A 14537-nucleotide genomic window follows, 5' to 3' on the forward strand; every position below is an offset into this window, starting at 1 on the left:
AGGTGCCTTGTGAGGTTCCTGGGGAGAACACAACTTCCCTATTGAGCCCCCAGGCTATTACTCTCTAAGCCATGACACGAAGAGGCGGCCAAAATGGCCACCACACAGCCGGAGGCAGCTTCACCTTAAGATGAGTGCAGGGGCAGAGTTAATAACAGTGTGCAACTGGGTGAGAACTATCCTTTTTAATTTAAATATAACCCTGAGAGGAATATTCAGAAAAATGGACTCATAAATATATTAAGTGGCTGTGTTCTAGCTATTGGAGTAAAAAATTATTATCTTAAAATATAGAAAACCGGACTTAAAGTTTGGAATAAAGTGAAAACTGATTTAAGAGCGCCACCTACTGTCAAAAGAAGAAACAACAAAGTGTGGTATTATGATAATTAAAAGTGAGAATTTTATTATTAAAAGACCCCTGAAAGCTACAATATAAGACTCAATTTGTAGAGGGAAGAATAAAGATTTCACCCTTGGACCATTTAAAAGATTAGATTGATTAATTTTGCACATAAAGATCCTTGGATATTGGACATTGTTTTTTCTAGTTTGAAAAGTGGCTTTGATTTGGATAAAGGACAGTTGGACAATTAGCTGGGAAGAATAAAAGATACACTGGCAAGAGGATTTGAGAACATTTTGAATAAAGTAAAAAACATGGACGCAGAGGTGGAAACTGAGATTCAAACAACAAGAAAGCAGGAGAAAAAAAGAAAAACATTGTGAAATATTATATAAGACAACGAAAGGCAAAATTTAATAAAAATATAATGGTATTAGAATTGTATAAATCGTTAAATGTAAGAATGATGAAACCTCTACTATGCAAGATCTGGCTTAGGGAAAGGTCTATAAAGCAGCTGGTTGAGATGCAATCCTGCTTGCAGGCAGCACTGCCACTGTATTTGTATTAAAATGTGACTAGATAGGGGAATTTTTCTTTTTGAAATATAAGTGGCATACTCAGAAATTAATAAGAGGATAGATAATAGAAATTTATAATTTAATATAAATTTGTGAATGCTATTAGAATTATATAATTAGGTAAATCCTGCAAATATGATTATTGATATATAATTGGTAGTAAAAGGAGTGAGGTTAAGAATATAGACTGCCATAAAAATAACATACTGTAATATTTATTCAATTAAGATTGATAATTTAATAACTATATGTATTAATATCAAATCTGAAAAATTGTCAACTATATTAATATTGTCATATTTTTATTAAAATGTAAGACACTACGGAACCACACTGTTCACATATCGATTTTTGTTGTAACAAAAAAAAATTATTGCAAAACAAAACAAATGCTACTAGTAATATATACAAATTAGAAAGTGATACTGTTGGCAAGTAGTGGTTCTAGCAAATAGAAGCAAATATCTATAGCTCAGAGTTGAACTGTGGAGTTCTTGGCATTCTCTGAGCTTAATTGCTTTTTCTCTTGCAAACATTTCATTATCTGACATCAGGGAAACTGATGATGTTAATCAAGTAATGAAACATCTGCAAGCAAACAAACAACCAAGCTCAAAGAGCATCAAGGACTCCATAGTAGTTATATACTGTATTTTTAATTCAATTATTTCTACTCTTTTCCTCAAATTTGCTACTGAAAATATTTAGCTTTATATAATAGCATTTTTGGCTTTGTGATCATAGAAAATATTGCCACTGCTGTTATTAATCCAACACCTCCAAACTGCCCGAAAAGTACAGAAACAGTATAATGCCACAAATGTGCAATTAATTTGATAAATTACAACTATACTTTTCGAAAAAGTGTTGAACCTCTGAATAACATTTTTATATGCACATTCTAATATTGTATTGAAATTAGAGGAGCATCCTTTGGAGCAAGTATATACAAATGTGATGTTTTGGGGAAACCTACCGTGTAAGATCTGGCTCAGGGAGAGGTCTACAAAGCAGCTGGTTGAGATGCAGTCCTGCTTGCAGGCAGCACTGCCACTGGCAGAAAGTGTGTGCAACATCTATTTCCAAATAATCTTTTGGGGATTTATTTTCTTTCCATTTCAAGAACTGTTCATGTACAATTTTATTGACCTCAGCATGTGATCTTTCAGGATCTAGATTTGAAAGAAAAAATATTTCCTGACACTGAATGATTTTATTTTCATTGAATGTACACTAAGTAAGAATGGATACCAAAATTTCTAAATTTTTAGAACATAAAAATCATGGCCCTTTTTTATTTACTATCTTAAATTTGGGTACCTCTCCTTATATTGGAATAGTGTTACAAAAATAAAGGAAGCTTGGAAAAGTATTTTTACAGCTGATGGGTTTTACTGAAAAATAGTTACTTAGCTAATCCTTTTTTTCATGAACAGCCTATAATTATCATCTTAAAATCACATAACATTTTTTTGGCAAAAACATTTTTTTTGCCAGGGAGGCTATGAAAAGAATCCATTTGCTATACTATACTTTTACTATACCCAAACTGTAGGTGCTTTAATTTAAATAACTGTATTTTTCTTTTCCTCTTACAGCATTGATGACTTTTTCTCTTATCTATTACTACTTTGATTAAGTAAGCAACATGCATACATATATTAACGTACACATGGACTAAGAACCGTGATACAAAAACTAAATAAATACACGTGGTAATCAACTCAATTTCAGTTCAGACTTTCATTTATGGGATATATCATCTCCTTTCTTTCTTAATGTTATAACACTGGTTAATTTTGGCACTTCAGCCATTATGCTACAATTGCAACCCAAGTTTTGTTTTTACAAGCACCATGCTATATTCTAGGGAAACTAGCATACAAATTTACCGACTATTTGCAAGTCAATATTCTGTTGTCCACATCCTACAAAGTTGGGGTATACTTTAGAATTAATAATTCTAATGAGATGCATGATACAATTATCAAATTCTTCAGTGTTCTTACATCAGCTTTAAATATTAGATAAATTAAATTTCTACAATGATTTCCATATTTTTATTTGGAAAGTAAAAACATTTCTTTTAGTCAGGCTGGCTTCTAGCCTGCAATTCCTCCCCACTATAACATTGTTACGGATGCCCACAATATTGGATATCCTGAAATGGGATTGCTTAATCTGGATCAGAAGAAATCTCCTTTATGCTCTGGGGTGTAAACTGAGCATAATTAAAAACAAAAACATAAGTAGTAAAGTAAAATATTAATTGGAAGAATAATTTATGATTTCTGTAACAGTAACCACTAAGGGAAATTTGGACTGGATGTTTATTCCCAACTGAATGTTCTTCCCAACTTCTTATGAAGTACTAAAGATACTTTTATAATACAAAACCTCTTGGCATGCATTTCATAATTTTACTTAAAATATATCTGATACCAACAAAATTGAACCAAATGAACTATTGCCTTTGGCTGGGAAAATCCATGTGTCAACTAAACCTGATCCTCTCTAATGGAATGTGCAACATCTTACCTAATTCCCCAAATGTTACTCCAAGTAGTAAAGCCTTGATGTGCTGTAGTGTCAGTTTGGGTTCTGAAAACTGGGTCCAGTAACAGGTTACAGCCATAAGAAGCTGCAGCAAACAAGGAACTGGTTCAAGGATACAGGCTGATACTCCAAACACCTCAAACAAAAATAGAAGACGCTCTGCGATGGGTGCCTACAAATAAATGGTTAACACTTTCAAGAAAAATACTGTTTCCCAAGTAATTTTTAATTTTAAACTTATTTATAATTTTATTTGATGGATCTACATGATCACAGTGAGGTTCTTTACAGAAATATTAATACTTGCATGTGATTAATTCTTCCACTTGGCCTGTTTTGGGGAGTTGAATTATTAATGAACATTCTGCCTTGGATAAAACCGTCAATCTCTTTCCCCACCCCAAATATTGCTGTCTTTTATGTCATATATATTCCATACGGAATTCTGCTGCATTGTTTAGTAATCCTACAGCAATAGTTAAAGGGGTCTTCTATATAAATTTTGCAGTGTAGATATCAATCACAAATTATTTTCAATATTTTATTCAATATTATTTTCAATATTTCCGTAATTTCCTTTAAAAATGTAAATATACTTATTTCTCAGGACAATAAAAGCCACAGAATAGATTCAATGCATTTATGGAATGCCGGACTCCATAGTTTTGGTACCTCAAAAATGTAAAAAATAACCTAGTGCGAATACTGTTGAATATTTTTATTGAAATTTTTCTTCTCTCTGTAGCCCCCCAAAAAAAACAACAATTTGTATACCCTATCTCCTGAACCATAAAGAGTTCCAATAGAACCATAAAAAGTCTTTCTCACAGGTTACTGAAACATTCTTGATTTTATCATTTATTTAATATATCCATTAATTACAGTATATGTCTCTTTCTAGAAGTCAGTGATGAAAATTTTTGTGAGAACATTCCAAATTTTACACGAAGAAATGTTCTACAACCATGGAAAATATTTTTTCCTAGCTTCTTTTATTTGGAAGAGATTCTGAAAAATTGTGTAATTTGTATGAAAAGCATAAATGTATATTATTTTGCAAGCCATAGATAGGAAATTTCAATTTCATTGTACACATGTTGTGCATTGACAATAAACATTTGATTTGATTTGAAAAAAGAATCAGAATCCACAGAGAACTGCTTCCTATCTCTCAAGGCATTAAGCATCAATATAATTAAGAGTCAACAGGATTATTCATGCTTTTCAATATGTATCTTCAGTTTTAGAGGTAAAATCTAACTTTAAAAAATGATTTATCAATCTGCCCAGTATGTTTCATATGTTTTCTGTACTGGAAATGTTTAAGCACGTCATTTTGAGTATTTACCTCATTTAATGTAGACAAAGCATACCAGCTGTCTGGAAATTTCTGTGCCAGTTCTGCTACATGAACAGATGATTTCTTGAGTGATTTTTGGAGTCTATCAAATTCATAGAAGACAGGAGGAAATGAAGTTGGCTGTTTGTTCAAAGGGGGACTAAGGGAACTTGGTGCAATGTTCAACAGTAACCAATAGATAACCTGTCTAATTGGCAAAGTTATGGAATGAGCACTATCTCGCTGCATATTCTCTACCTGAACAGGAAGGATGGTACTTCTTAATATAAGAGCATCACTGACAAATGGTGCTAGTTGTCCTTTAATTAAGTGTGTTTCAATCCACTGTGGTAATTTTAATTTCTTCATTTCCTCAGATTCATACATACCACTCTGGAAAAAATCTTTGAGATTGACATTAGATGGTTCATATTCTCCCATGAAAGAAGAGAGAAGCTGTCGTATGTCTTCTTTTTCATGCTTTTTAAAATACTTCAATACATTTTCCATTGCCTCAGAAAGATCAGCAAAACGAGATAACCAGTTCAGCAGTCCCTGAATGCGGTCATGCTTTCTACTCTTCCGCCGGGATTTCTTTATAGGAAGGTGTATTTTATTAAAAAACACTTCCATAGCTGGCAGATTTATGTAGTCATTGCCACTCATTACTGCAAAAAGAGGCAGCAGGGTTTTGTTCATATTAAAATGTCTACAAAATCTTTCTAATGAGAAACACCGTGCTGGGATGTAGCATTCTTGTGAGTCTTTACATTTGCAAAGATTTCTCCACTGAAAATAATTTAGAGGACAATAGCCTGATTGGAGGTCAAAAATGCAAAAATCACTATCTAAAGTTAACACAGGGCAACTCAACTGATTGGCTAAAGATACAATATCCCTGTCTGCCTCTGAAAATGACTGTACAAAAGGCACTTGTAGTTCAGTTAGAATCTGCTTGAAGACCTCTCTGACAAGCAAAGGCAATAAACTTCCACCACCACCATGAGAAAGAGAATGGGCTGCCTGGATCTTTTCCTTAGCTCGTTCCTTTAAGGTTGCACATTTTTTATTAGATGCATCATTACCTCCATCCAGCACAACATATGGCTGTATGTGGCATGCAGCCAATGACTGAAAAAACTGACGTGTTATATCGGCAAAAGAATCATAATCCCCACCATGCCGGATATCCAGATTTGAATCAAAATAAAGGTGATGATACAAATTATTTCCATCAATTATTACATCTATGTTTCTCAGATGCAGATCAACAAAGAATTCGCTATGTTCCCCTACAAAGCTTGTTAGGCCATGAATGCCCATTCTTATTAGTTGGAGTGCCCCTGTTAAAAGAAAAAGAAAAAAAATGAATCTTTCAAAGAAAAAGCACAAGGTGTGGAATTAATTGGGCAACATTATTTGATACTGCAATTAAAAAGTATTTGAATGCCATGAGAAAGCAATTGTATTCACATCCATGATTGATGGATGTGTTGCTGCAAGGATAAAGCCAACTGAAATGTATTAATTTGGGGAGGGGGGGAACCTACTGAGCTTCAAAAAATAAATTATAAAATTGGCCTCTTTCTGAAATAAGGGCCTATCACGCTTCTAATTACATCAAAATTAGCCAGGGTGGATAAAAATCAATGTTTTTTTCAAAAAAAAAAAAAATTATTAAAATTTAAATCAGATTTTTTTAAATCAAATTTATTTTAATAAAATGTTTTTGGAGTAAAAATCTAACTAAAGATAATTTAATTTAAGATACATTAATAATTTAGGTTATTCAGCATGAAATGGGGAGTAGTTATGTAGCATGAGGCTGTATATTCTGCAAAATTTATATACAACTCATTCAATGAATCCAAGCTCTGCAAGCTAAATAGGAAATCTTCATTTTTTTGCAAATAATAATGGGAGTCTGAAAGCCAATGGGATACATTTCTTACACAGGAACAGGAAACACTAAGGTGGGGCCCAACAGAGGGTATATAACTAAGGCATGCTCAGCATCTCAGCCCTTTTCCTTCTTTTCCTTCATTCAACATCTTGAAGCATGTGATCGTCCTTTTCAGTTTGGAGCTCCAAGCCATGTGGTCCTGTCCACCATTAAACCATCTTTCCAAACAGCCTCCATGATTCCAGTGTCTTTTTCCCCACTTGGAACTGAACCCAGAAGGATAATTCTTCTAACACTACTGTAATTACATATGTAGCAAGGTTAAATAAATATAAACTCTCTACATCCCTCCTCTATTTATTCATTACATTTTATTTCATAAATTCCTTGGAACAGAAACCTGTCTGCTTAGGCTGCCAAGTAGTCATATATGTGTTTGATGTTATAATGAAGAAGTAAGGGAATAGAGACAGCCCTCAATGTAATGACTGTTAGATTATCTGCAACACTGCAGATGTTTTTACTATTTAATTTTACTTAAGGATATATCCATCCCTGTACTTGGGGGTGGGGTGGGGTAACCAATCTATAGCAATCTCTAGGAAACAACATCCACAAGGAGCTCTGCTGGAAAAGTGATTGAGACCATTTTAATTGGAAGTGGGGAAGAATGGTGCCTTACATTGTGAGCCAATTTGGCCTAGCAGTTAAGGCACCAGAAAACAAAAGGTCATGACTTCAAATCCCATTTTAGCCATAAAAGTCAGCTGAGTGATCTTGGATTAATCATTTTCTCAGCCCAATTCACCTCACAGAGTTGTGAGCAAAATTGGAGGAGGAAAATGTGTTGGATATTTGTCATCTTGAGTTATGTGTAAAAATAACAAAGGCAGGATATAAATTAATAGAATTCAGGTGCTACATGTATACTGAAAGCCAAATCTGGCTCTTGATTCTGCCTCAGTTTATTTTCCCAATAAGCAATTGAGTTGGAAGATCATTTTAAAACAGTTTATTAGACTACCCTGATAAAGTGGGGTCTCTCTATGTAAAAGGGAGAGAGAACACCCCAATCCCATGTTTTCCTTTTTATAGTGTAGAAAGTTAGCACCCACCCCTCTCCTAGAAGAATGAAATATTCTAGGAAATATTAAGAAGGCAGAATAAACTTTCTGGATGAGAAAAGAAGAAACATGCTCTTTGAAAGCAGCCCACCTTTGTTAATAGCCCCAGAAAGACAAAAGGCATCTTATCCACAATACAAAAGACCTTCAGCTCCAGGGTGATGGGTTTAAGATATGGCCCTCAAGACATGATAGGATTAGGCCTCTACCCATCTCATCACACGGCACCTGGGAAGATTACATCACCCAGCAAAATTCAAGCAAATTTAGGACTCAAGATAATCTACAAGTTACCCCTGCATGGGCCCATGGGAGTCTGACAACCAATCAGGACACATTTCTTGCCAAAGGAACAGGAAGCAAGTTCAAAGCCCAACAGAGGTTATAAATCTTTTTCCCTCTCTCACCCATGTACTTTTTGCCCAGGACCTCAAATCATGTGGTCCTGCTGTCCACCATTAAACCATCTTTCCAAGCAATCTCCATGTTTCCAGTGTCTTTCATCCCATTTGGAACTGAACCCAGATGGACATTTCTTCCAACAATTGTTAACAAAGAAAATGTAAATGTTGATTGGACAGAATAAAAATAACTTCCCTTTTGCATAGGAATCAGTTACATATAGTCAAACATGCTACATATTTGTATCCCATATCACATGTTCATTAAAATGAGGTCTGAAGTCAGAAGGGGCATAATTGTAAGGAAAAGAGTTGTTTAGAGTTCAGGAAAGAGATAAGCCAAGTTGTACTAACAAACTTTTCTATCTGGAGGTAGTCTCCAGCTTATCAGTTTAGCAATGTTATAAGCTACTAAATGGGAACATTTTAAAAGAGAGAAAGTAAATTAAAATACAAGATAAGTATGTTAGTTAACAAATAACAAAACCCATGTTATTTGCTCCTCAGTACTAATCACAAACTTCCCACTGTTGTAATATAGTCAAATTTAGTTGATTTCAACACCACATCACCCATGTTTTTTTCCAAAAAGTTAGTTTCAGAAACTAACTAAAACTTTGTTTAAATCATCATCCAATTTCCAAATGACTGAAAACACTACCCTAAAGCAATTGCTAGCACATCCACAACTTATTGCAGATTACAATTATTAAAAATAAATGCATCTTGCTGATAGATCAGTGTTGGGAGTTTTTGATTCTTCAAGGAACTGAAGTATCTGTGTATGTCTGGGTTACATGCAATAGAAATAACCAACCAAACCCTGAATGAACGCTGTTAACCCTTAGTTTTCTATCTCGTAGGCCTGTTTTAAAACAGACGACTGAATAGGGGTTGAAAACAAAAGTGAAAATCAAGATTACCCGTGACTCTGGAGAAGCTCTTTCTTAACATTAGAAATTAAGTCTTTTTGTTGGGTGTCTCTCCTTTAGAAAAGCCACAGCTTTTTGTCCGGACCCTCTTGTACTTTTATAGTACAACTCCGTAACGGAGTGAAGTTTTGCAGATTGTTTTCTTTGGCATGAACTTGGAATTCTATTGGATTTCCAGCTGCCTAGTAAGTTTGCAAGCAAAGAAAACCTTGCAACTCTATTCCCAGCAACATCGGAAGCGTCCCCCCGACCCACGTTTCCAATTTAAATTTTTGACCCAGTACACATATTGGGTGCCGGATTACCGAACACTTTAATTCTAAATACGCCGATAGGCGAAACCTCTGATGAGAACCGTGATGGTCGGAGCCCCCCTCTAACCTCCTGGCAACGTACCTCCGCGCAAAACGTTCTCGAACTCTCGGCTTTTAGAACGGAGGAAGCGGCCACGCTAGCTACTACTAAGGCGGCCCACGCTACCTACGTCATCGCCAATCTGTACAATACCGTGTTGAGAAAGATGCGTGAACTTTAATTCCCAGAATTCTTCAGCCAGGATACGGAAGCATAGCTGCTCTCGCCTAGCAACAGAAGCCAAACACTGAGGAAGCGGGAGAAGGCGAACGTTCTTGGGAGAAGAGAGCAAGGCAGGTGTTGGCTGTGGGGAATGGGAGAGGGAGGCTACGCAAAAGATATAACCCTCATGTCCCCCTCAGCACGGTATGGTATTGCTGGGTAAATTTACTTTGAATCCCATATTTTTCTGACCTGCGTATCCCGAAGTGTTTTTACGATATAGTGATTCTCGAGGGCCCTAAATCATCCGGTTATTTTTTGTTGAACAGTTTCCTCTTCCATGGAGTTTTATCGGTGGCACAGACAATTGTCTTTCATTAGGATCCTCTTGTCTTTGCCTGTCACTATAGCTGATACTGTAATTTTAACAGAAGCAGCATAAAAAAGCAATGAAAATCATAGAAAGATTACAGAAGGAAATTGATACTGTTTGGGTCTCTTGTCAGGTACAGTATCAAGTTACAGCATCTAGATAAGCAGGATCAGACTTTGGTTACTGCTTGAATGGGAGACCATTAGGAAACTCCACAGCTATAGGCTAAAAAATTGTGAAGTAAAAAAATGTGCAAGCCATTATAGAGATCTTGCTTTTTTAAAATAAAAATATTTTGAATGAAGACCATTCTTGGTGGGTGGCTTCTTGGGGTATCAATAAAAGAAACTGTGAAATTATTATTCTATTTGATAGATTTGTGCAGTAATAATATGAAAGAAGCAATGGCAAAAGATAGGAGGGTTACCAATGAATATCCCAAATTAAGGAAATACAGATTACCAGTGATATCTGACAAATAATGCTAGGCAGATATTCCAGAAACATTCTGCCTTAATAAATTCATTTCTATTTAGTGAGCAGATTTGAGTAAATTTCTGTGTCTTAAGATAACTGCAGATAACATCCTTTATCCTAGCAGCTTACTTTGTGTGCCTGATGTTTGTCTATCACCTGCTTGATAAAATAATAAAATAATCCTATTGAAGAAGTAATGATTGCATTGTATAATTTGAGCTCAGTAACAGACAACATAGCTATAGTAGGATTTAAAAATCCTACATCAGGCAATTATCCTAGCAGATCCAGTCCTATTCTCTCATGAGACCTCAGATAAATAATCAAGAATAACTTGGAATACTTTTATTAGTTTAGCAGACTGAAATTTTAAATACCTTATTAATGATATCTACATTGATTATTATTGCTATTAGTATATCAATGTAGTCTTAGAATTATTGGAAGCATGTCATTTTCATTATTAGGTTCTAAAAACAAACAGGAAGACTGGAATATTTATCTAATTGATGTATTTAATTGATTTATATAGTCATTTGTTGAAAGAAATGTTCATCTGGGTTCAGTTCCAAGTGGGGAGAAAGATACTGGAAATATGGAGGCTATTTGGAAAGATGGTTTAATGGTGGACAGGATCACATGGTTTGAATTCCTAGGTAGCTGACTACATGGAGTGGAGCGTGAGATAGATTTATATCCTCTTTTGGGCTTTGAATTTGCTTCCTGTTCCTGTAAAAGAAATGTGTTCTGATTGGTCATCAGATTCCCATGGGGCCATGCAGGGGTAACTTTGTAGGTTGTCTTGAGTGAAATGGCTTGGTTGACTCTTGCTGGGTGATGTAATGTCCCCAGGTGATTTTGCAATGTAATGAGCCCTGCTGTTAGATGAGCAGAGGGCTAATCCTATCATGTCCAGAGGGCCATGTCTTAATCCCATCAACCTGGAGCTGAAGGGAGCTGCTTTGTCTTTAAAAACATGTTTCTCCTTTTCGGGGGAAATATAATATTCTGCCTTTTTAATATTTCCTAGAACATTTCATTCTTCTGGAGAGGGATGGGTGCTAACTTTCTACAATCCACCCTTTTTGCCAAAATATGTGGGTGGAACAAACATGTTATTGGCAAAATATTAAAAATTGATCACATCAGGGAGATTTGGTGGGTGCTTTTAATTTTTCTGATGCAGGCATTCATAGAGGCAGCAGAAAAATCAGGTTTCTTCACTCTGTTCTGTGGGCCAGACAAAACAGAATGAAGGCTTTTTCTTTCCTTTCAGTGCTTCCAACTCTTTTCTAATAATTTAAAATTCATATCTCTAGGGATCAGAGACATTTAACAGTTGCAATTACCTCAAGAATATACTAAGACTTATATACACATATATATGCAAAGACAAGAAAAACAGAACAGGAAAACAGAACTCTCAGGTTTACACACACTGGTCATTCCCACCATCTCAGTTAAATTAGGGAAGGCAAATATCTTAACAAACATACCACATGATTTCATGGAAGACAGAGAGGAAGAGAGAGAAACAAACAAACAAAAACCCCAATATTCGTATGTATAGATTTCCCTTTTCTTTTAAATACCTTTATTTAGCCAAATTGGTTTTCTAGCTTCATCCCTGAGCAAAATCCACTTCTTTACACAACCTTTTTTTCTTTTTCCTCTTTTCATGCCCACCTGGACAAGCAACTGCCCCAGGCATCTAGCAAGTCTTCTCCCAGGGAGCTTACGATGATCCTCGAGCTAGAATATCCCATGTTTCTCCTCTGATGTAGGGATTCAATTCAGCTCTGCCAGATCCTGCCAAATCTTGGGCTTTCTAGTGAAACTTTCGCCCTGTCTCAGTTTTTAGACCAAAAAGGGTTTAGGAGGACTCTGCTTCCTTCTACATAGTAAGGACATCCTCTCTGAGGGAATTCTGCTCTCAGTTTGCAGATCAAAAGGAGTCAGAGAGGATTCCACTGCTCCCCACAGTGAGTATGGGCACCTCCTTCTCTGGCCATTTTCCTTTTCCTGCCTCAGTTTTTGGACTCACTAAAGTCCAGGAGGATCTCTGCATGCTTCCCAGAGGTAAGGATCCCCCCTCCTTTTTAGGGCTTTGCTCAGTGACTTTGCAGCTTAATTGCCCCAATTCAACTCTCTCATTCACTTCCCCCCTCCATTTTCACACACTCTCTCCTTTCCCTAACAGAAGGTCCTGTGCTCTGACCTGACCCCCCTATACTTTCTGGGCTCTGCTTTCTGTGGTTAGAAAAAGCACAGAGGAAGCAAGATCCAGCTGTAATTGGGAGAAGAATCCCCTCACACATACACACAGGCATGCACACATTTCCAATGCTTTTCTGGGCTATAAAATTAAATTTTAGAGGTACTCACATTCTTTCCAAGCAGCCTTTGAGTTCAACACTCAAAACCCCCTTAAAATCTTTGTTCCAAATGGCCAGGAAAACTCACCCACACACTCAATGGGTCTGCTGCTAGCAAGGGTGGCTTATCCGGACCAGGTCCATTGGTCAGGTTAGCTTGAAGCCCCATCTGGGATGCCAAATTGTTGGAAGAAATGTCCATCTGGGTTCAGTTCCAAGTGGAAACATGGAAGATATTTGGAAAGATGATTTAATGTTGGACAGGACCACATGGTTTGAAATCCTGGGCTGACCACATGGAGTGGATATATAGATAGGTCTAGGTGTGTTCGAGTCTTTTTCCCATGTAAGATTAAGAGTATCTTGGCGATGTTTCGGCGAGGTCCCACTTGCCATCCTCAGGCTGGTGCTTTCGGCTTCATGCCAGTGCAAGCAGTGTGTGATCAGAGCTGCCGTTTCTCTATATATACTGGGGGTGGGGGGCTGGTGTGCTGGGCTGGTTGGCTGCGCTGCTGCCTCTTGATTGGTTGATGGAGTTGATGTTGGTATAATGGGCTGTGTGATGACCTTTGTGAGTTTTGTTGTGGAGATATCCTGGATCTTGTGCTGTAATCTCCTGGGTCATTTGTTATGTAGTGATCTTTTTTTCCAGCAATATATATATATATATATGTTCTGTCTCACCTGTATCCACAGGTGAGAATCCAAAGTTCCAAAGTTCAAATGCTCAAACAGACAAACCCAGACACGGCAGAGTTAACTGCTTCTGTTTACACAGTCCTTGGCAGTCTTCCTGGAATCTGTCTGGCAAGTCCGAGCTAACTATAAATCAAGACACTGCAGCCGAGAGAGTCAGATGCATTCTCCAAACCAAAAGACACTTTGCTTCGAACAAGGATTAAGAGCTAGCACGCTTCTTTATATTCCCTGAAGGGGCGTGTCAGTCTGTCTAATTAATCTCTGGCTTGACGTTTCTTTTCAAATTGTGATTGATGTTTCAATCTTCTTCTAGTTCTAACATCAAGCCAACATCCTCGAAGCCTCTGGCACGTTTTGTGGATCAGCTGCTGACACCTGAGGTATGAATGAAGTGGAAGGTTCTGGAGATGATGGTGTCTCCGACACACTCTCATCCTCCTCATCACTCACCCCTGTGTCCTCTGATACATCAGACTCCAAACTCACAGCAGGCTCAAACCTTCCGTCTTCAGATGCATCAGATTCAAAACTCACAGCAGGCTCAACCCTTCCAGTCACAACATATCTATGTGTATAGATAGATAGATAGATAGATAGATAGATAGATAGATAGATAGATAGATAGATAGATAGATAGATACGGACACAACCAGAAGCCTGATGATGGCAGATGAGATTCTGCCAAAACGTTGCTACAACTTTAACAGTACAACTATAATGATGTGGGAAAATACCCGAACAAAGCTGACCATACATATAAGTACCCACAAACAAACACACACACACACACACACACTTTCTTGGGCTTTGAACTTGCTTCCTGTTTCTGTGAAAGAAATGTATTCTGATTGGTCGTCAGACTCCCATGGGGCCATGCAAGAGTAACTTTGTAGGTTGTCTTGAGTCTCAGGATTG

At 36.8% G+C, this 14537-nt stretch overlaps 2 protein-coding genes across 9 annotated transcripts in view; one reads left to right on the plus strand and one right to left on the minus strand.

Annotated features, from left to right (window-relative positions):
* Nucleotides 1-9687, minus strand: part of ASTE1 (asteroid structure-specific endonuclease 1) — a 32067-nt gene extending 22380 nt beyond the window's left edge. For 3 of the 5 annotated variants that reach the window (XR_015740155.1, XM_087916698.1, XM_087916696.1), the window contains exons 1-4: nucleotides 9174-9687; nucleotides 4832-6165; nucleotides 3466-3655; nucleotides 1904-2099 (exon numbers count right to left, since the gene is read on the minus strand). Coding sequence is in view for 4 of the 5 variants with exons in the window: in XM_087916698.1 (XP_087772824.1) it covers nucleotides 1904-2099; nucleotides 3466-3655; nucleotides 4832-6165; nucleotides 9174-9204 (1751 nt within the window). In the remaining variant the exon portion in view is untranslated. The remainder of the gene's footprint in view (nucleotides 1-1903; nucleotides 2100-3465; nucleotides 3656-4831; nucleotides 6166-9173) is intronic. The other 2 variants (XM_087916700.1, XM_087916697.1) reach the window with 1 other exon arrangement.
* Nucleotides 9688-9738: 51 nt separating this feature from the next.
* The window catches only part of NEK11 (NIMA related kinase 11), a 249474-nt gene continuing 244675 nt past the window's right edge, over nucleotides 9739-14537 (plus strand). For 2 of the 4 annotated variants that reach the window (XM_087916701.1, XM_087916702.1), the window contains exons 1-2: nucleotides 9750-9829; nucleotides 13936-14002. The gene's annotated coding sequence lies outside the window, so the exon portion shown is untranslated. Of the gene's footprint in view, nucleotides 9903-13935; nucleotides 14003-14537 lie in introns of all 4 variants that reach the window. The other 2 variants (XM_087916704.1, XM_087916703.1) reach the window with 2 other exon arrangements.

This window comes from Pseudonaja textilis, chromosome Z, assembly GCF_049901715.1.
Source record: "Pseudonaja textilis isolate UNSWEBS1 chromosome Z, rPseTex1.2, whole genome shotgun sequence".
NCBI lineage: Eukaryota > Metazoa > Chordata > Lepidosauria > Squamata > Elapidae > Pseudonaja > Pseudonaja textilis.